Raw genomic sequence first — 20,194 nt, forward strand, 5'->3', positions numbered from 1 at the left:
AGCTCCCTCAAGTTGCTCTTCACCTGGCCTGCTCTCCAGACCCTTCACCAGCTTTGCTGCCCCTCTCTGGAGCTGCTCCAGCCCCTCAGGGGCCCAAAACTGAACCCAGGATTTGAAGTGTGAGAGGGGCACAGGGGAGAAGGCTAAGGGAGAACTGGACTAAGTTGCCTTAGGAGCAGAAAAGGGGTTTGAGGGAGCTGGAAACAGCAATGGATGCAGAAGAAAAACCCTTTAATATGGTGGCAGAAGATCCAACTGGCTTCCACTGTTAGTTTTGCTCCTTTTAGGGCAAGATTGCTGCTTCCTCTCTGGCAGAAAAACTGAGACAGAACTGAAATGCTCTCTTGCTGTGCCCAGTACTGAGGCACTGGGCAGAGGTACAGCCAAAACAGCTCCATGGAATCAAACCAGCCAGGTTTGGAAGAGGCCAAACTGAGGAGCTCCTTTGGAAAACAGCAAAGCAATAAGCAGGTTTGGTGCTTGTATGATCAAAAGATCCTGACTCCTCAGAACAAGATTCAAGTCAAAATGAAGATGGATCTAAAATCTAAGAAGCAAAATGAGGATGAAGTTAAGAACTTAGGGGCTTCACCCACCTCATACACTGCATCATACCCAAACCTCTTGTACACAGGACCAGTTCAATACCATCTGAAACAGCTCATCACCGCTTAAACCAAGCTCAGTATCACCTGGAACAGCTCACCACCATCTAATGCCACCAAAATTAACTTGCTACTATCTAAAATCAGCTCAGTACCACCTCAAGCCAGTTTGCCAATCACAGAATGGCTTAGGTTGGAGGAAACCTTAAACATCATCTAATTCCAACCCCCTGCCATGGTCATGGACACCTCCTACTTGACCAGCTTGCTCAAGTCCCCATCCAACCTGACCTTCAACAGCTCCAGGCTTGGAGCCTCCAGAACTACTCTGAGCAATCTGTTCCAGTGTCTCACCACCCTTAAAGGAAAGAATTTCTTCCTAATGTCTAATCTAAATCCAGCTTCTTCCAGAAGAAGACAAGACCTGCAGAAAAAGTCTATTGCTAACCTTATCACTGTCTAGGCCTTGCTGCATAAGCAATCCAAGCCCTGGTTGGAGTAGGAACTAATGAACAAGACAAACCCTGTGACCTGTACTTACCTTCCCCCCAAACTGCTACCCAGTGAGCAGCAGCAGCAAAGCAACATGCTCCAGGTACCCAGCCACCAGCAACACAAGCCTCACCCCAACAGCTAAGAAGGCACCCACAGGTGAACACCTAGCAGAAGACCCAAGATGCAGGTGGCTAGGTTGGTTCCTGTAAGACATAACCACATCTTTAATGGGATTTGTCATAAAGCCCTATCAGGTGCTTGGGTTGGCATGCTGCACATCACAGAGCTTCAACTGCCAAGCATTCCTGGCCCAGCCTGTGTCTTCTGCATTCCCAGGGTGGCCCAGGGCTCTGCTGTCTCTCTCCCCCTGTTGAGCAGGTGCCATCTGCTCGAGCAGGTGTCTCCTGGTTGTCCGTGTCCTTCTGCTTGAGTGCTGCTCTCAGCCCTCACTCTGCAGCAGTCCCATGCTAGATTTTAAAGGAGGCAGAGATGTGGTGCTGAGGGACATGGTTTAGCACCAGACTGGGTAAAGTCACAGAATGGTTGGACTCCATGACCTTAAAGAGCTTTTCCAACTGAAATGATTCTATGATTTGAGATTGGGCCATGAAGATGATCAGAAGGGCAAAGCATCTCTCTGATGCGGACAGGCTGCTAGACCTGGGGGTTTTCAACCCAGACAAGAGAAGGCTCCAGGGAGACCTTAGAGCTGCATTTCAACATCTAAAGCAGGACCCACAGGAAGCCTGGGGAGGGACTGTTTAGAAGGGCCTATGGTGATAGGACAAGGGGCAATGGTTTGAAACTGGAGCAGGGAAGATGTAGGTTGAACGTAAGGAGGAAGTTCTTCACAATGGGAGTGTTGAAACACTGGAACAGGTTGTCCAGGGATGTGGTTGAGGCCCCATTCCTGGAAGATTCAAGGTCAAACTTGATGGGGCTTTGAGCAACCTGCTCTAGCTGGAGATATCCCTGCTGATGACAGGGTGGTTGGACAAGATGACCTTTGAAAGCCCCTTCCAACTCAATGAATTCTGAGATGCTGTGAGGTTGCTGCTTCTCCAATACTCTGCTCAGACCACATGCCTTGGACTTGTTGTTCTGAGGTCATCCCAGTTTCTATTTCTGGCAGCCCTGGCCACTTTCAGCACAAGACATCACATCTGTGCAGCTGCACTGCTAGCTGTGAACTACAGCATCTCTTCCAGTTCTTCATGGCTTTCATGACATCACATTCTACATTGCTGCCTGCTTGATAATGAGGGACCCTTATCTGCTTCCTAGGATGGTTACAGCATGAAGCTGTGTTCCCAGTGCATCTACAGCAGCCTTAATATAGCCACAGGGGCTCCTGTGAGATCCAACCTCTTCCCAGGGTAAGGACAAGCAGCCACGTCTCACTGGACTTGAGGGGAGCCACCACAAGTGACAAGGGACCCAATGGCTGTGCACAGGGCAGGGCAGACCTTCCCCTACCTCCCTTGCAAGCAGCCACATCTCACTGGACTTGAGGGGAGCCACCACAAGCGGCAAGGGACTCAATGGCTGTGCACAGGGCAGGGCAGACCTTCCCCTACCTCCCTTGCAAGCAGCCACATCTCACTGGACTTGAGGGGAGTCACCACAAGTGACAAGGGACTCAATGGCTGTGCACAAGGCAGGGCAGACTTTCCCCTACCTCCCTTGACAATGCTCTGGAGTCATCAACACAATCAATGGAGTATAGTGACATGCAGACAACTACTGAGATACACCTTGCCCTTTCATAAAACCATAGAACTGTTTTGGTTGGAATAGGCCTTTAGGATCATCAAGTCCAACCTTCAACCTAAGAATTAATGTGACATTTCCCTTGTAACAGGTGAAAAAGGCAAAGTTTCCACCTCCAAAAGCCTGCAGACCATGAGCTAAGCGATCCAGCACCTTGGAACTAAGCTCCCCAATGCCAGTCTGCAACTGAAGGCTTAAGAAGGTGACAGAAGGACAGAGTTGTGAAGATAAATTTGGAAGATAAAAGGCACATTTACAAGTCTAAAGATTATTCTGCTGCCTTCAAAAGCAGCAGAGGCTGGAGCAGCTCATTTTCAGCACAACAGAGCAGATGCTTTTGAAGCTGCATATGGTACCCCCAGGACAGCAATGTCCCACTATGTGGCATTTGAATCAACAAAAGCAGGTAGAGAGCAGGGTGTTAACTCTGTCCTGCACTGCTCCCAACCAAATCAGGGAATTACAGAATGCTTTGAGTTGAAAGGGACCTTAAAAATCATCTAGCTCCAACTCCCCTGCCATGGTCAGGGACACCTTCCACTAGAGCAGGTTGCTCAAGGTCTCATCCCACCTGGCTTTGAAGACTTTCAGGCTTGGAGCCTCCACAACTTCTCTAAGCAACCAGTTCCAGTGCCCCAGCACCCTCATGGGGAATAATTTCTTACTAATGCCAAATCTCAATTGAGATCCTTCCAGCCTGAAGCCACCACCCCTAGTCCTGTCACTCCATGCCTTTGTAATGAGTCCCTCTCCAGTTGCCTTCCAACACCCAAAGGGATCCTACAGGAAGGCTGGAGAGAGACTCTTCATAAGGGTGTCTGGTGATAGGACAAGGGGGAATGGTTTGAAGCTGAGGGAGAGTAGGGTTAGGCTGGATCTTAGGAAGACGTTCTTTGGTACAAGGGTGGTGAGACACTGGCACAGGTTGCCCAGGCAGGCTGTGGATGCTCCCTCCCTTGAGGTGTTCAGGGCCAGACTGCTTGAGGCCTACAGCAACCTGGTCTACTTGAGAGGCATCCCTGCCCATAGCATGGGGATTGGAGTAGATGATCTCTATGGCCCCTTCCAACCCAAGCCATTCTATGACTCTCCTGCAGCCCCCTTCAAATACTGAAAGGCTGCTCTAAGGTCTTCCTGGAACCTTCTCTTCTCCAGGCTAAACAGCCCAACTCTTGCAGCCTGTCCCCAAAGAGGAGGTGCTCCAGCCCTCCGACCACCTTTGTTGTCTCCTCTGGACCCACCCTAACACTTCCACATCCTTCTTGTGCTGGGGGCTCCAGAACACTGATGTGAGCAACAAGGCTGGGGAGAGGTCTCAAGCACAAGCCCTATGAAGAGAGGCTGAAGGAGCTGGGGTTGTTTAGCCTGGAGAAGAGGAGGCTCAGGGGAGACCTTATTGCTCTCTATGGCTTCCTGAAAGGAGGTTGTAGACAAGTGGGGGTTGGTCTCTTCTCCCAGACAACCAGCACCAGAACAAGAGGACACGGTCTCAAGCTGCACCAGGGGAAGTTTAGGCTCGAGGTAAGGAGAAAGTTCTTCACAACAACAGTTATTGGCCATTGGAATGTGCTGCCCAGGAAGGTAGTGGAGTCACCATCCCTGGAGGTGTTCAAAAAAGGACTGGAGGTGGCACTTGAAGCCATGGTTTAGTTAGTCATGAGGTGCTGGGTGATAGGTTGGACTTAACGATCTCTGAGGACTTTTCCAACCTTGTTGATTCTGTGATTCTATGAGTCCTTTACATCTCTTGACACATGAGAAACCTCACCTGGAGAAGGCCAGAGCTGTTGAGAGAAGGGAGAGGAGAGCAAGGGAAGCCTGATGTGGTAAGTAGTAGCAAAATCCAAACTAGTTCTGAAAGCAGAGAGAGTTTTATCCTCTCTTAGACACACAAAATGTCAAGACACTTGGATTTCTTTCTTTAGGAGATTTTTGGTCTCCAAAGCCTGCAGAGTCCATGCATTACTCCACAGGCAAAAGTGACCACTGCAATCTTCTGCAACCAGACAACCAAGAGTTGTGTCCTCCTAGTTCTTGTGCTCTGTTCTAGACCTGTATTTGCACAGACCCAGGTGTCTGTGAGCAGAAATCCTTCTCCTTAGGTTTCTATTCCACTTGATTTGTGTAGCAAAGCTTAAGAGAAGCCAACCTTCCATGGCTACAAGGTTCTGATTAGGTGGGGAAGGCATGGGTTCAAAGGCTCAGGATGACACCCAAGTCTTGCAGAAGCCCGTTGTTCATCCTTCACTCCACGATGGCAAGACTCTAAACCTCTCCATGCTCACATCACAAGCTTCCTCTGAGGCTTCTACTGGAGGAGATAAATGTTGCATGAACTTCCATTTCAGATGCTATCTGGAATGTGACTGGGCCAAAAAAAACCCACCACTTGAACAAGGCTCTTCCAACACCTTGGGCTAACAAAGCTCCTCTGAAGGCTCAAAGCTATGATCCAACTTCTGGTCTGATCACCCAAACGTAACCAAGCTGAAGAACTGAAAACATACAAGATGGCCCCATGTGCCACCCACTACCTACATTCAAGACAGATCTTCAGCCACATGAAGCCCCCTAGGATGCAACCACACAGCAGAGCCAGGCTACAAAATGTTCAGCTCCTGATAGAAAAGAGCAAGAACAATCTCCAACCCAAATCAGAGCAGCTTCTAGGCTGCTGTTCGGCAACTGAAAGATACCTCGAGAGCTGTTGAGCCTCTCCAGGCCTGCCTGTGCCCTCTCCTGCCTCTGGTAGTGCAGACAGGGGAGGGAGGCAGGCAGGTGCCATGGCTGGGTTCCAGTGGGGACTCCACTTCAGCAGGGCAGTCCTTGGCTGGTGAGCAAGGGAGAGGTCAGCATTGTCCCAGGGAGATACCCAGGGAAGAGGAGCTAGCGACAGAGACCATGAGATTCAGTAAGAGAGGGAAAAGTCCAGGAGTGCTGACATCTTCCAACCCCAAGGTCCACAACGAAAAAGCAAAGCAGAAGAGTCACCAATTGCAGGCAATACTGAAGCTTTTTTCTCTTTACAACCAAACAGGTGATTTTGGAAACCCAGAATTGTTTGGACTGGAAGAAGTAATTCAGATCAAGCCCAACCAAACACTACCAAATCCATCACTACACCATGTCCCTCAGCACCACATCTCCATGGCTTTGAAAACCCTCAGGGGATGGGGACTGCACCACTCCCCTGAGCAGCCTGGGCCAGGCCTTGACAGCTCTTTGGGGGAAGAAATTTTTTTCTCATATCCAACATAAACCTCCCTGGTGTAACTTGAGGCTATTTCTTCATGTCCCACCACTTGTTCCCTGGGAGAAGTGACTGAGCTCCACCTGGCTTCATCCTCCTTTTAGATTTTTCATAGAATGGTTTGGGTTGGAAGGGATCTTCAAGATCACCTAGTTCCAGCTCCCCTGCCAGGACAGGGGCACCTCCCACTAGACCAGGTTGCTCAAGGCCTCATCCAAACTGGTCTTCAACACCTCCAGGCTTGGAGCCTCCACAACTGCTCTAAGCAACCTGTTCCAGTGTCTCACCACCCTCACTGGAAAGAATTTCTTCCTAATCCCCAGTCTAAAGCTCCACTCTTCCAGCTTCAAATGTTTCAGAGGAGGGTTTAGAAGCCCGAAATTGAACTCCCAGCATCACACTGATGCAGTTTTGCTGCTTCTCTTTTTTTCCACTCCAAGCAGTGATACTCATGGCTACAACGCTGTCTTTGACTATGAAATCATGGTTCTTCTACAGGTTTACTCTGTGTTTGTCAACTATATCCTAGCAAGCACTTGAGTATTTAATTTAGCTGATCCCACAATCACACAATGAAGAAAATCGGATTTACTCCAGGCAACCAAGGGTGCAACCAAGGAACTGCATGAAAACATTTGCTTAGAGCCCAAGAATCGACCCAGTGACCACATGGACACCTCTGTGGACATCTGTCACAGCCCAGCCTTAAGCAGCTTGTTAAATCACTGTCCCCAAGTTCAAAGTGATGCAGTTAAAGAGGAGTTTAAAGCCACCTTCCACGGAACGACAGAATCACAGAACGGTAGGGGTTGGAAGGGACCTCCAAGTCCAACCTCCCTGCCAAGACAGGGTCACCTACAGAAGGTCACACAGGAACACATCCAGGCGCGTTTCTAGTATCTCCAGAGGCTCCACCACTCTCTAGGCAGGCTACTCTGCCAGCTTTAAATGAAAGAAGTTCCTCCTCATCTTTAGATGGAACTTGCGTTCGAGCCTCGTTACCCTTTGGTCCTATCACTGGGCACCACTTTCAACTCCCCTCAAGCTGGGCTCCCCTCATATTCACTGCCAGGAAGATGAGCACAGCAGGGCTGCTCTGCCTTTATGGGGGAACAGTACATCACCCCCCACCCTGGCCAAAGGAGAAGGGGAGGGGAGACAGGAAACGTCTGTTGTTTTGTTCGTTTGGCTGTTGTTCTGCGTTGGGGGTTGGGGATTTTTTCTGTCCCTTAAATCAAAGCTGCTCTGTGTTCACAGCTTAAGTCTGCTCGCAGAGCTCAGGGGGAAAAAAAACAAACCCAAACCAACCCTGGCTCAGTATCAATAAATTCAACTTTTTTTCACCCTCTAATATTTTAGATAGCAGAGCCATAAACCCTGAAAGCAACACATATGGCTCCAACTCATTTTACACCCCTTTGCTCTCTTCGATGAGGGACCAAGGGTGCAAGTGAAGCACAGAAGTAGCAAGGGTGAAGAGTCTTAGCAACTTGATGTCTTATATCCAATCATGAGGCATCTCCAGCATGAAAAAACTTCCAGAAAGACAATGGGAGGTTAATTCTTTCTCAACCCCCACCACACTCTCCACCCAAGAAACCCCGTGAGTCACATCAATACACGTTCACACATCTGCAAGGGTCAGTGGAGCCGTATGCACGAGCTCCACACTGATTAATAACTCAGGAGCGAGCTCCAGTGACACCAAATGCTGGCTCATTCAGCAGCAGACAACCAGTTTGGGGGTTTTCTTCCCAGTGTGAGCAGCAAAACTCAGTTTAAAAACTCCAAATACTTCTTCAGACACTGTTTCAACTACAAGATGAAATTGATTTTTCCATTAAATGCTTTTTAGTATTCACAAGAATGTTGTTTGCTTCTCTGGGTAGTCCCCAGGGCTCAGTTCTGGGTTCAGTCTTGTTCAATACTTTCATGAACAACCTCAGTGAAGGGACAGAGTGGATCCTCAGCCAGTTTGCTGATGATACAAAGCTGGGAGGAGTGGTGACACTTGCAGGCTGTGTGGCCATTCAGTGAGACATGGAGAGGCTGGAGAGTTGGGCAGTTCAACATAGATAAGCGTAGGGTCCTGCACACTGGCAGGAATAACACCCTGCCCCAGTACAGGTGAGAGACCTGGGGCTGTTGAGGGGATCTTCTGAGATCTCCCCTGAGTGGGGATTCCTTCACTGCTCAGCAAGAGCTAAAGGGCCTGTGAGGGACAAGAGAATGGGGCCAAACTACTGTCAGTGGTGCCAAACAACAGGACAAGGGGCAATGGGCACAAGGTGGAGCCCAGGAGGTTACATCTGAAGTTGAGAAGCTTCTTTGGTGCGAGGATGCTGAAGCCCTGGAGCAGGCTGCCCAGAGAGGTTTTGGAGTCTCCTTCTGTGGAGAGATTCCAAATCCACCTGGTCATTATGATGCTGAGCAAGCTGCTGTGGGTGACCCTGCTTTAGCAAGGGGGTTGGATGGGATGATCTCCAGAGATCCCTCCCAACACTCACCATGCTGGGATTCTTTTCTACAGATGGTATCACCAACCAGGAGAGTGCTTTGCTCTGATCCTGGCTTGAGTGGGTGACTAATGGACCCCTTCATCCCCATGTGTCAGTCAGAATCCAAGTGCCTGATGCCACATTCACAGTGCTTTTAATTCACTAAATAACCCAGAAGCAAGAAGTAAGATTTCATCAACACCTTCGATTTGAAAACCTTTGGGTTAGATGCATGAAGCCTTTAGCTGCTGCTCTTCCTTTGCTGGGTTGCACATTAACTCCAAAGTGCCCTCAGCAACAAAGGGCTGATGTAGAGCCACACAGAAAGACAAAAACGCTGCATTTAAATGAAGGCTAATTTCAAGAGCTGCATATTTAATCCAAAAAGCAGCCTCTGAAGATGTCAGCTGCTACAGAACACAAATCACACTTGCAGAAGATAAGCTTTTCTGAGCTTTTTTCCCCCCCTTTGTAATGGCTTTGAAGGGAAAAGTGTTGGGTAGGACCAAGGGGATGGACAAACGGAGCACTCCGAAAGCCAGCAGCACAACTTTTGCACCAAGGCAAAGCACTGAGGTTTATTTTCTTCTCTTTGGAATGATTTCAAAGGTCGTGCTTAGACACGCAAGGGCTTCAGGACTGATTTTAGCAACCTAGTCAAAAAATACAGACTATGTATTTAGTAGCTGTTTTGTCTGCAGGAAGGCTGAGCAAGAGAGGAGACAGGGCAAAAATTATATGCAGAACAAGTCCGGCAGTGTCACCGAAATAGCTGAGAAGTGTCCATCACTCCAAAGCACAACACAAACATCCCTGCTCTCTATTCCCACTTGAGACTCGGACCCTGCTGCAGACACAGAGGGTTTGGTTCATTGAGCTGAGCTGTTTGTCAGTCAAAATTGCTGAAAGCCATCACGCGCTCCGCGAACAGCAAACCGGCCTCGGCGGGTGGCAAAGAGAGGACCTCCCTTCCCGGCGTCACGGGGGACTTCTGCTCCCTCCCAAAGGCTCCTGGAGATCTGGTGTGCAACCAGAACTACTCAGATTCACAGACTGCATCAGGTTGGAAAGGGCCCTCAAAGGTCATCTCATCCAAACCCCTGCAGTCAGCAGGGACATCTCAACTAGATCAAGCTGCCCAGGGCCACATCAAGTCTGATCTTGAATGTCTCCAGGGATGGGAGACTCCCAGAACCTTCCCTTCCTCCTAATTCATTCAAAAAAATATTCAAAGTGTAGAACTCACAAATTTCATAGGTCCAGTTCTTCATTTTCAACCTCCTCCAGCTTATCACCTCCTGTACCTTTACAGGAGGATGTGGAAACTCATCCACAGAATGAAGGAAACAGGAAAAATTGGCTGAGGTCAACCCGACAGGATGCAAATCTAAACAGCCCCTGAAACTTGTGCCACCAGTCAAACTGCATTTCAAAAGCATCACTGAAGTAGGTAAGACAGTCTTTTAAATACAGCAAAAAAACTAAATTGACAAGCCCTCAATCCCTCCTAAAAGGTACCTTGAAACACTCCAGTTTGGGTGCAGACTTAGGGCACAATTCTATTTATTGATATATAACACACAAATCCTGCTGCAAGGATGGATTATAACAACCAGGCTTAACCCTAAAAAGCTTCTTAGTACAAACCTCCTGGGTTTTCTCTCTCTTTTTGTTTGTTTTTCCTTCTCCCTTGTTTCAACTTTATTCATTTTACAGGCAGGCAAGCACTGTTGTTTCCTCAGATGTCTTTCTTGATGGGCTACCAACATATTTACATCAAGTAAAGCCCAGATTATTTCTCTTGGTGTGTTTTAATCAAGCCAGGGTTTGGACACACACCTGAATCGTACAGAAAATGTTGTAATTGGGACTGTACTTTATATGTTTGATAGTCAAAGGGGAATTTTCAGGAGCTGAGGGTTAAAACCAAAAAGGAATACTGAAGATGTTGCTACTTTCTAGCAGCTTCACATTAAAATGAGGCAATTAGGCAACCAGTTTGGGATCCACATACTGGTGGGTTTCAACTCTACATTCATAGCTCCTTCCATATGCTTAAAACTTGATCCAGGTGAAGAGAATTTGTCAAACGTTGCCAAAGTCAACTCAAACTAGTCTGTATTTCCATGAGGACAGCTCACACATCAAGCCATCCTCTAGCCTGACTTCTGTGGGCTGCAGCCTCTCCGAGCGGAGGATCCATCCATCATCCGACAGGATGCAACTTCAGAGCTTTGCAGCTGGAAATTCCGAGCCTTGAAAAAGCAGCTGTTGCACAAACTCGCTGAGTTTTGGGTACATCTATGCACATTCCCGCCCTGCTGTCAGCCACAGAAGTGGTTAAGTGATACAAGCCTGCAAAAATCCTGGATAATCTGCAAATGCCACACGGAGTTTGGACGTGCTGATCTCATGGCTCCCCAGACACAAGCATATCCCACTTTGCTTCCAACCCTTCCTACGTATTCTGAGCCTGCTCAGTCTGGGGAAAGCCAAAAAGGATGTAGCTGTACCCAATACACAAGACCTAAATACTTGAAGTGAAGGCCTTTGAAGTGATGTGTGTCACTTTAAACTCTTTACTGTTCTTGTAAGCATCACAACAAGGAACTAGCTTGGGGCGGGTGAGGGGGAGAATCCTTTCATTTATATTCTTTGAAAGAACACTTTGGGTAGATTTTTGCACTGCATTTCCCTTCAGAGTTAAAATCTACAGAAAACCCAAGTCAGATCAGACTGACAAGTTTTGAAGTACAACAGAGTAAGGAGAAGCACAAGAAACAACCTCACAGTCAGTATTTTTTCACTGCCCTGATTTTGAGCTGGTGAAGCACTAAATCCTCAGACTAAACGAAGCAGTGTGGTAGCTGTAACCCAGAAACGAGGAGGTTTGTGCCCAATTTCACAAACCTACCCTCTGTATCACACAGCTAACAGCCTCAGTGCTTAACCTGTGTCACAGCCTTTTGCATTTTACTCATGAGTTTACGACGGGAATGAACAAGAACAGCCGGAAACATGCACCAGTTACATCAGTCAGCAGTTACATCATGACCAGCTGATGGGTCTGTAGGAAACTCACCCAGAAGAATCATACCTAGCAGGTAGTTAATCAGAAAACAAACAAACAAACATCTGGATAAGGTAAGTGACAAAGGCTGCAGCAAGCACACTACAGAAAGTGACCATGAAAGGCAATTGTGGGATGCAAAGATGAAAATCTGGGTGGAAAGCTGATGCACAAGCTCAACTCTGTGTCTGTGCAACACAGTTTTCAAGCACCAAACCCCCAGACCAACACTGAATTAGCATGAAATGGGAGGAGAATTAAAACAATCAAACTAAAGGCTGAAGAGGGGGGGAAAAAAAGAAAGAAACCGCTCCTACAAAATACACTTCAGGGCATTTCTGTTATATTAGTCAACACGTAACCTCACAGGGTTGTCCGATTTAACAGCTGGAAGCAAGCAGCTCAGATGCACAGCAGCACAGAATATTCTTACACAAGAGCAGCGTTAGCCAGCTCAGCCTGCAAAGCCTTAACAGAGGCTCAGAAACAAGCACACCACTACAGCATCCTACTGCCAAACTTTGATTTACTAAGAGTTTTGAACCTGGGAGCTCTGACAAGAGGCAATATGAAATAGATGTCACCACAATATCCCAGCATGTATTGGGCAAAAGCTCCAGGCCAAGCAGATTCAGGGTTATCTGCACCAAGATTTATCTGTGTGACACTGTGTGAAGTTTGAACATTATGCTTGCCCCACAGAAGATGGGCAAATACTATCGAATTAGAGATTAACCAAAGCAAATTAACAGAACCATCCTACTGCTGCCCAAAGACTTCGTAAAACCCATCAACAAATGGCAACAGCTTTAGAATCACCTCTAAAGTCCAACTGCGAGTATTTTAGCTAAAGCACTAGCAGGATTTAGCCAAATTTTATTTTAATAGGTATTTTAGGGACTTCAAACTAGGGACTTAATCCTCCAGGATGCAAAAAGCACACGCACACATCTGTAACCGACGGCTTTACAAAACAGAGCTGCATTCCCAAATGGAATCTCTATCCTCCTTGGGATGAAACAAGGAAGATTTGGCTTTGTAATGGAGAAAAACCGAACTCTAAACAGAGCAGCCTTCCCAAATGGAATCTCTACCCTCCTTGGGATGAAACCCGAAAAGATTTGGCTTTGTAACGGAGCTGATCGTCACCATCCCTACTCTGGGAGCGCTGATACGCATCACTCACTGACAAGAGTTAAAGGTCAGCAGGGAAAAAGCACAAGTGACAGGTTGAACAAGCCTTATTTTACAACCAGCTGAACGCTGAGGAACAGTGAACCCCCACCGGAGCACAGCTCGCTCAACTTTCCTTGGGGCAAAAGCCAGAACACAGCCAAAAAAAAAAACAACACCCCAAAACTGAACAAAATCCAAGCGTGGAGGAGGGGAAAAAAAATAAAGTCCAGTTTATACCTAACACACCTTGAATCAAGTCTTTAAACTGTAAATGTGTTTCAAACGGTGATGAGAAAGCCTCCAGCAGTAGGGGTGGTGGGCAAACTGAACCAAATTAGGGGAGAAAGGGGGGAAACAAAAATGTTAAAAAATGGAAATTCTAAAAAAATGAAATGAGTCCTCAAAAGCAGAGACCGACCTTGGAGCAAGGACCTACCCAGGGAGAAGGCGTAGTCCCAGCACCCTGCTGCCCACCCCGGGGGAAGCTGCAGGGGCACCCCCCAACCCCGTTCCCGCCCGGGCGGGCGTTACCGGGGCGGGGCGGGCAGGGCAGGTACGGGCCCGGTCCCCACGGCAGGGCGGGAAGCAGGGAGCCAGCCCGCCCGCCCGCCTGCCCCCCCGCCTTCCCTCCCTCCGCCCTGCAGCAGCACCCGCGGGATTAAATAATCATAATAATTAAAAGAGTAAGGGGTTGGTGGGGGTGGAGGACGGTGCCTTTTTACCCTCCTGGCTCATCCTGCTGCGGTCGTCACAAGCCTCCTCCCGCCCTGCGCTCGGTGGCGACGGCGACAAAATGGCAGCCCCGGCGGCTGGCAGTCATGTCGGAGAGGGCGCCCGGGCGCCCCTCCGCCGCCGCCGCCACCGCCGCCCGGCCCCCGCCGCAGTGCCGGCGGGAAGGGCCCCCCTCCGCCAACGCCTCATGTCGCACTTCCACACACCGCCGCTACCCCCGCCCCGGACCGGTGGCGGCGGGGCGGGCGGGAGGACCGGAGAGAGGCGGCGGGGCTCCCCTCACAGCCCAGCGCTGAGGGTCCCTGGTGGGGCGGCCCGCGGCCGGCTGATCCCTCCGCTTACAGCTGAGGAAGAGGAGAAGGAGGAGGAGAAGCGAAAAGGGAGGGGGGAGGAAGGGGAAGAAAAAAAAAAAACATGGCGCCGCGTCCTACTTGCGGTGTGGCGCTGCCAGCGCGGGGCCGGGAGCGGCCCTGGTGGAGCCAGGCTTGGGATGTGGAGCGGGACGGGGGTGCTCGGTGACCGGCCCCGCTCGCCTCATGGTGCCCCCCGCGCCTGAACAATGAGCCCCCCGCGGGCCGCGCAGGGCCGGGCAGCCGCCGTGCGCCGCGGTGGTGGCGGGAGCCCTCCTCCCCCCAGCACCATCATCATCATCACTACCACCCTGCCGCCATCCTCCTCCTCGTCCAGGAGTTTTTAAACTTTAAAGAGCAGGTTCCGTGGACCTGCCCCAGCCTTTTGTCCCTCGGACACCGCGCTCAGGCCACCGAAAAGCCACGGGGCCGCGTCCCGCCGCTCTGCCTCCGCCCTCCCCCCGGAGAGGTACGTTCCCTCCACTTCTTCCCCTTCCCGTTCCGCGGTGGCGGGGCCGGGGCACACCTCGCCCTCCCCGGCCATTATGCAAGGGCTGAGTGGCGGCGGCGGCGGCAGCAGGGGCCCCAGCGGGGCAGGGAGGGGAAGGGTCTTCCCCGCCGCTTGCCCTCAGCCTCCCCCGTGCTCCCCGAGTTCGAGCCCCGCCGGAGCGGGCTCAGGAACCCGCCTGCCTTTAGGCAACCCCCCGAGCGCCACCGCCTCTTTTTGGGGTGTTTTCGGTTGGGATTTTTTTTTTTTTGTCGGACCCCCTCCTTTTCTTTCTTTCTTTCTTTTTTTTCCCTGTCCTGACAAAGTTTTCTCTCTCTCGCTCGCTCTCTCGTTTATTCTGCGAGACGCGGAACAACAACCTGAAGTCCGGCCCCGGGGGAAGGAGAGGAACGGAGAGGGGGAACGGTGGTGGTAGGGGGGGAGAAAAACACGCACACGCACACATCCAGTCTTTTTGTGCGTGTGTGGGGATGGAGGGGGTGGAGAGTGCGTTTATTTCTTGTAATTTCCACCCCCCCACACCCCCAATTCACCACTCGCTCTACCGCCGCCGATACCCGACCTCCCCCCCCCCCAAAAAAAAAAGCCAACAAAAAACCGCTAAGCATTGCTTTAAAAATTCTTTTATCTTCTCAGCATCTGGAGAGAGAGAGAAGAGAGAGAGAGAGAGAGAGAAAGGGCGCGTTCATGAGGACTACAAAGTTACAAATATGGCTCCCCAGTCTCTCTTGCCTGATCACTGCAAAGAAATGAAGACGCACTTTAAACTAAACCATCTCCAACTCCCTCGCAGTCCCTGCCTGCCTCTCCCTGCCCAGCACCCAGCACAAATATTTGCCAACTAAACACGCCGAGAGAGGAGCAACCAACTTATTTGTATTTAATGCCCGGCGAGCCCCCCCCCACCACACACACACACACACACACACACACTCCCCTCTCCGAGGCATCGCACACCGGCAGAGTCAGGAGCCAGCCTCCAGTTCCCCCCAGTAAAGCCTGCGCCCTTGGGGCTCCCCTCAAACTGAGGTGCACAGCCCCACGCAACCCCACACACAGGTAGGCACCTCAAGGGCAGCACCGGCCCCACCGTCACCACCGCTTCCCCCCCACCACCGCCACCTTCTCCGAGCCCGGTGGGGCTGGGATGCATCCCACACACGCACACCAAAAAAAAAAAAATATGTAAATAAAATAACGATACGATGGATTTTTTATTATTATTGTTAATTATTAATATTTTTTTTGGCATTGCTTACATCTGAGGGCGTCCTGTTCCGCAGCTCTAAGTGGATCCTTTTCTTCATGTCCATGTCCGTGGCTGGCGGGAGTCGCTCGCTGTCGCCGGCTCCGCTGGTCGCAGTGACACCACCGATGGAGACCCCCCCAAAGCCAGCGCGCTCGGTGAGGCACTTTGAGGGCTCAACCAGCTCCGCTCGGAATCCCGAGCCCCAGCACCGCGGCGAACACTAACCTGATAACTGCGGAGGCGGGCACTCCCGGGGGCTCCGGCCTGATTTACGTCCTTCTCCACCAACCGCAGCGCTGAAACGCCAGGCCGGAGCCAATGGGGCGGGCAAGGGGAGGTGGAAGCCAATGGGGGAGCGGCGAAGCCGGCCAGGGGGACAGCCCGGCTGGGAGCGGAGGATCATTCCGTGCTAGTGGCTGATGGGGAAGGAGCGGCGGCGGCGGGCTCGGCGGTGGGGATGGGGCTTCGCTCTGCCTTCTCCCGCCCAGCTCCGCTCCGCTTCCCACCTCCCGCCCCCTCCCTCCGCGCCTGCTGGATCCTAGGGGAGGGCGTCGAGGTGCGGGGCGGGTGGAGCGGCCCCTAAAAACCGGAGAGCCCGCCCGAGCAAGGGGCGAGCAGCCAGGAAGGGAGGGAAAGGTGCGGAGCGGGGCGGCGGCGGGCGGGGAAGGCGGGAGGCGGGCGGCCCGGCGGGCGGGGGCGGGGCGCGGATCGCCTCAGCGGCGGCCCTGAGGGGAAGGGGAAAGAAAAGGGAAGCGAAGCGAAGCCACCCTGTTGTTCCGGCACCCGCTCGCCCTCAGCGGGGTCCCCGCGGCGGGAGAGCGCGGGGGGTGGCGGTGCTGCTTGTGCCGGGCCGAGCTGTCAGCGTGGGGGCTTCCCCCTTCCCTCGGCGAAGGGGCTGCTGCGGACAGAGGGAGAGAGGCGAGAGGCGTTGGTTGTGCTCAGAAATATCGCGTCGGGTGATTTCCTCTGGAAATGCTGGAGAAGCTCTGGAGGTGCTTGTAGCCGATCTGAGTGTGTCACCCGAGCCTGCTCTTCAGACCCTGTTGCTGGATGAAGCAGTGGGCTAGGGCCTGTGGTGCAACAGGAGGTATCTCCTGTATCTTCTTCCAGGCTGACTTTTGAAACGAGGTGTCAGATGTGTCCTGGCAGGGCTTGCTGCCTGTGTCGGGTATTGGATCCATAAGCATTCAGGGAGCGGCAAAACCTCACGCTTGCTGGGCTCCACGGACTTGTGACTGCTTTTGTTAACAAACGTGGGGGAGCATTTTAGCAGACGATAGATAAAGCGTGCTTTATTTGTTTGGTGACGTTCCTGCTTGTTCCCTTATGCACAGCTGCTGGAGTTTCAGTGGACTTGTTTAACTTTGCTTCACCCCGGGTGGTTGGAAAAGACAGAGCTGTAAAAACGTTGTTTGGCACATTTGCTATCCAGCATCAACAAAAAGATGAGAACTGATGGAAGGCTGTCTGTCTTGTCACAATACTTTGCAGTGCAGGATGGAGATACTTTGTTGACCTACTTCATCTAGGGATGAACTGTCAGGAATAAGATGACAACTAAGCACAAGTTCTGTTGAGAGTGTGTGAGCAGGGAGGAAGGTCAAGCTGGACCCAGTTTAATGTGAAAAGTAATTTCTATTACTCTGCAGTATTATTTGGGGCCTTGTTATGACCTGGGTGCAAGAGCTGTTGCATTTTGATTTTTGTCTGTGGCATGGACAGGTAATTTATTCTTCTGTGGCACTGGTTAGAAGCTACTGCAGTAGTTCTGGAATCTAAAAAGTGTTTAGGGCTTCAGGATCGGGGTGAATTTTATTTTGGCTCTGTTTTAAATTCTCCTTTACAGGTGTGAAGACAAAGGTTGGCCCCTGGGCTGAGGCTTCACAACAGAAGGTTTGGTCTGGAACTTATTTTTTGTGGCAGAGGTCTTAGGGAACAAACTTTTATCATGGCAGCAAAGTGTGGGTTAATCAAATGTAATATTAAAAGTGTTTGAAAATGCAAAGTTGCTTTTCCCTTTGTTTTGTCAGAAGGAAGAATGACCTGTGTGTGTGATTTATATAAAGCTGTGTAAAATCGCCCTCCCCTCCTCCCCTTTTCAAACTATTTGGGGAAACTCACTCGAAGTTGAAACCCCAAACTGAACGTTTGTTTTCCCCTCTGCTCCCCTCCTGTGTGCGCTGCTTGTGTCGTGAGGGTTTGAGAGCCCTTTGGAGAACTAAAAACGAGAGGAAACGTTCCAGGGGCGGGATATTGATGGATCCCACCTCAACAGTAAATAAACTGTAGAGAAAGCTTTGCAGGGTAAACAAACAGCCGCAAAACAAAAACCAACCCACACCCCTGGTGGCTGGAGCCACTGCCACGAAAGGATACGAGAAGGATACAAAAATAACGGTCAGCTTTAAAGACGCAGCTTGTGATGCTTTGAAGGGTCTGGGTTTGCTCTGGTTAGGCTGCAAGCAGCAGCTGTTAGGTTTTGGTGAAGTGATGCCGAGTCTTAATTGAGGAGTTTGGGTGATGCATTTCTATGTCAGCTGTCTGTGGTGGATGTCACTGGTTCGAAATACCTTGCACTGACACAGTGTGTGGAACCTCCCCGTGTCTGAGCCCTGCTTACGGTGCTGGGAAACTCTTCTGTGGGATCCCTGGTTGGTCTCCCCGTGGAAGATGGAAAATATTACCTGTATGTTCTGGCTTTTAAAGCTCAAGTATGAAGAGTATTGTGAGTAAGCAGTGTAATCACTACAGGTAATGTTTGATTTTTTTGTACATGGTTTGTGTGTTTCTCCCTTTTCTTTTGTCATTGCTTGAAGTGCTCTGTGGTTAACTGTATGAAAGGGAAACTAAATACAGCTTTGCATGTTCTGATCATAGGTCAGAATCCTGGCCCAAGATCTGAAATGGTAAAAAGCCTTTGCTGTAGAAACTCCTCAGATAAGGCTATGCCTTCCTTGTTATAGCTTTAAAAACTTTAACTCTGATTTGGCCAGTTAGGGTATTGCATCCACAGTTAATGTTTTGTTATGGATAGTTTCTCTTTCCACATGACTACTGCAGCCTTACAGTAACACAAGGGCTTCTGGACTTTAGGAGGGGTGAGGCAAAGGAGCAGGTTGCCCAGAGAACTTGGGAAGACTTCAAGCCTGGAAGTGTTCAAAGCCAGGTTGGAATGGGCCCTTGAGCAACCCGCTGAAGATCTCGCTGACCATGGTGGGGGTGAGGGGGGTTGGAACTAGCTGAACTTTAAGGTTCCTCCCAGCCTTTCAAGCCATTCTGTGGTTTTAGGATTGTCCCATGCACCATGCATGAAGTTCTGGTATGTTGCTGGGTAGCTGAGCATTGGCTGCAATGAGTTGCTGATTGTTTTTTGTGCCTTATAATAGGTCTTTGTAGATGTGCTGGTGTCTTGTTTGTCCCTGCTACATTTAGACAATGCTTTCCTTCATATTTGCTGTAAAGGCTTCTTTGGTCATTTCTGAGCCATGTAAAGATGGAAGCCAGAAAGGGAAAACTCTGTTCTTAAATCATCCCTTAGCTTCCCCACCAGCATAGCTGCAATGTTATAGAGTCCCAGACTGGTTTGGGTGGGAAGGGACCTTTAAAGCTCATTTAGTCCATCCCCCTGCAGTCAGCATGGACATCTGCAACTAGAGCAGGCTGCTCAGAGCCTGGAATGGGTCCAGTGTTGGTTAGCTCCCACCACTCTGGGCAACCTGAGTCAGGGTCTCACCACCCTCAGTGCCAAACACTTCTCTCTTCTCACCAGTCTGAATCTCCCTTTTACTTCAAAACATCACCCCTTGTCCTGTCACAACAGGCCCTACTAAGCTGGTCACTGAGGCAAATTTAGAACAGTATTGACTGCTGATACCCAGAAATTCTGAGGAAAAGGGACAAAAATAAGCACTGGGAAACTACATAACTTTTCTATCATCACAGATTTATGCTTTGAGACCCTTAAAATCAATAGAGGAATGCTACAGGCAGAACCAAACCAGAGATGAAGAGCTCCAAAGGCTGGATGAATAAGCTCTGGAGCTTAGTGCTGTTTTAAGAGGCTTGGGTGTTGGTGCAGTGCCTTCTGTCTGCTGTTCACTTGTTTAAATCTCCCAGCAGCAGTTAGCAAGGTGTAAACCAAGTGGCTGAGTCTAAACCCAGAAGGGCTCTTGTCTGCTGGTGTTTGCTCTTTTTATATACTTTTATTTTTTTTAAGTGTAATCATCCCTTTGAGGGACTTGGGTGAGTTAAAAACAAGGCTTTTCAGCACCTGCTTCTGGGACCAGTGTGTAATTGCTCTGACTTAGGAATGATTCCCACTGGTTTGGGCATTAATTGCTTCTGAATACTCCACATTTCTGTCACAGCATTCTGTTTTCTAGGAGAGTTTCAAGTCACAGGTTGATACTCAGCTGGGAAGCTCAGGGAAGCAATGAAGAGAGGTTATTTAAAGCAATGTATGGAATGAGAAGGAATGAGCAAATTAGGAGA

The 20,194-nt window shown here is 50.1% G+C and overlaps 1 protein-coding gene across 1 annotated transcript in view; it reads right to left on the bottom strand.

Annotated features, from left to right (window-relative positions):
* Positions 1-15,922, bottom strand: part of ANP32A (acidic nuclear phosphoprotein 32 family member A) — a 30,134-nt gene extending 14,212 nt beyond the window's left edge. Inside the window, exon 1 of the mRNA XM_009903866.2 lies at positions 15,714-15,922. Within this exon, the coding sequence (XP_009902168.1) occupies positions 15,714-15,767 (54 nt within the window). The 5' untranslated portion in view covers positions 15,768-15,922. The remainder of the gene's footprint in view (positions 1-15,713) is intronic.
* Positions 15,923-20,194: the final 4,272 nt, after the last annotated feature.

This window comes from Dryobates pubescens, chromosome 17 (assembly GCF_014839835.1).
Source record: "Dryobates pubescens isolate bDryPub1 chromosome 17, bDryPub1.pri, whole genome shotgun sequence".
NCBI classification, from domain to species: Eukaryota; Metazoa; Chordata; class Aves; order Piciformes; family Picidae; genus Dryobates; species Dryobates pubescens.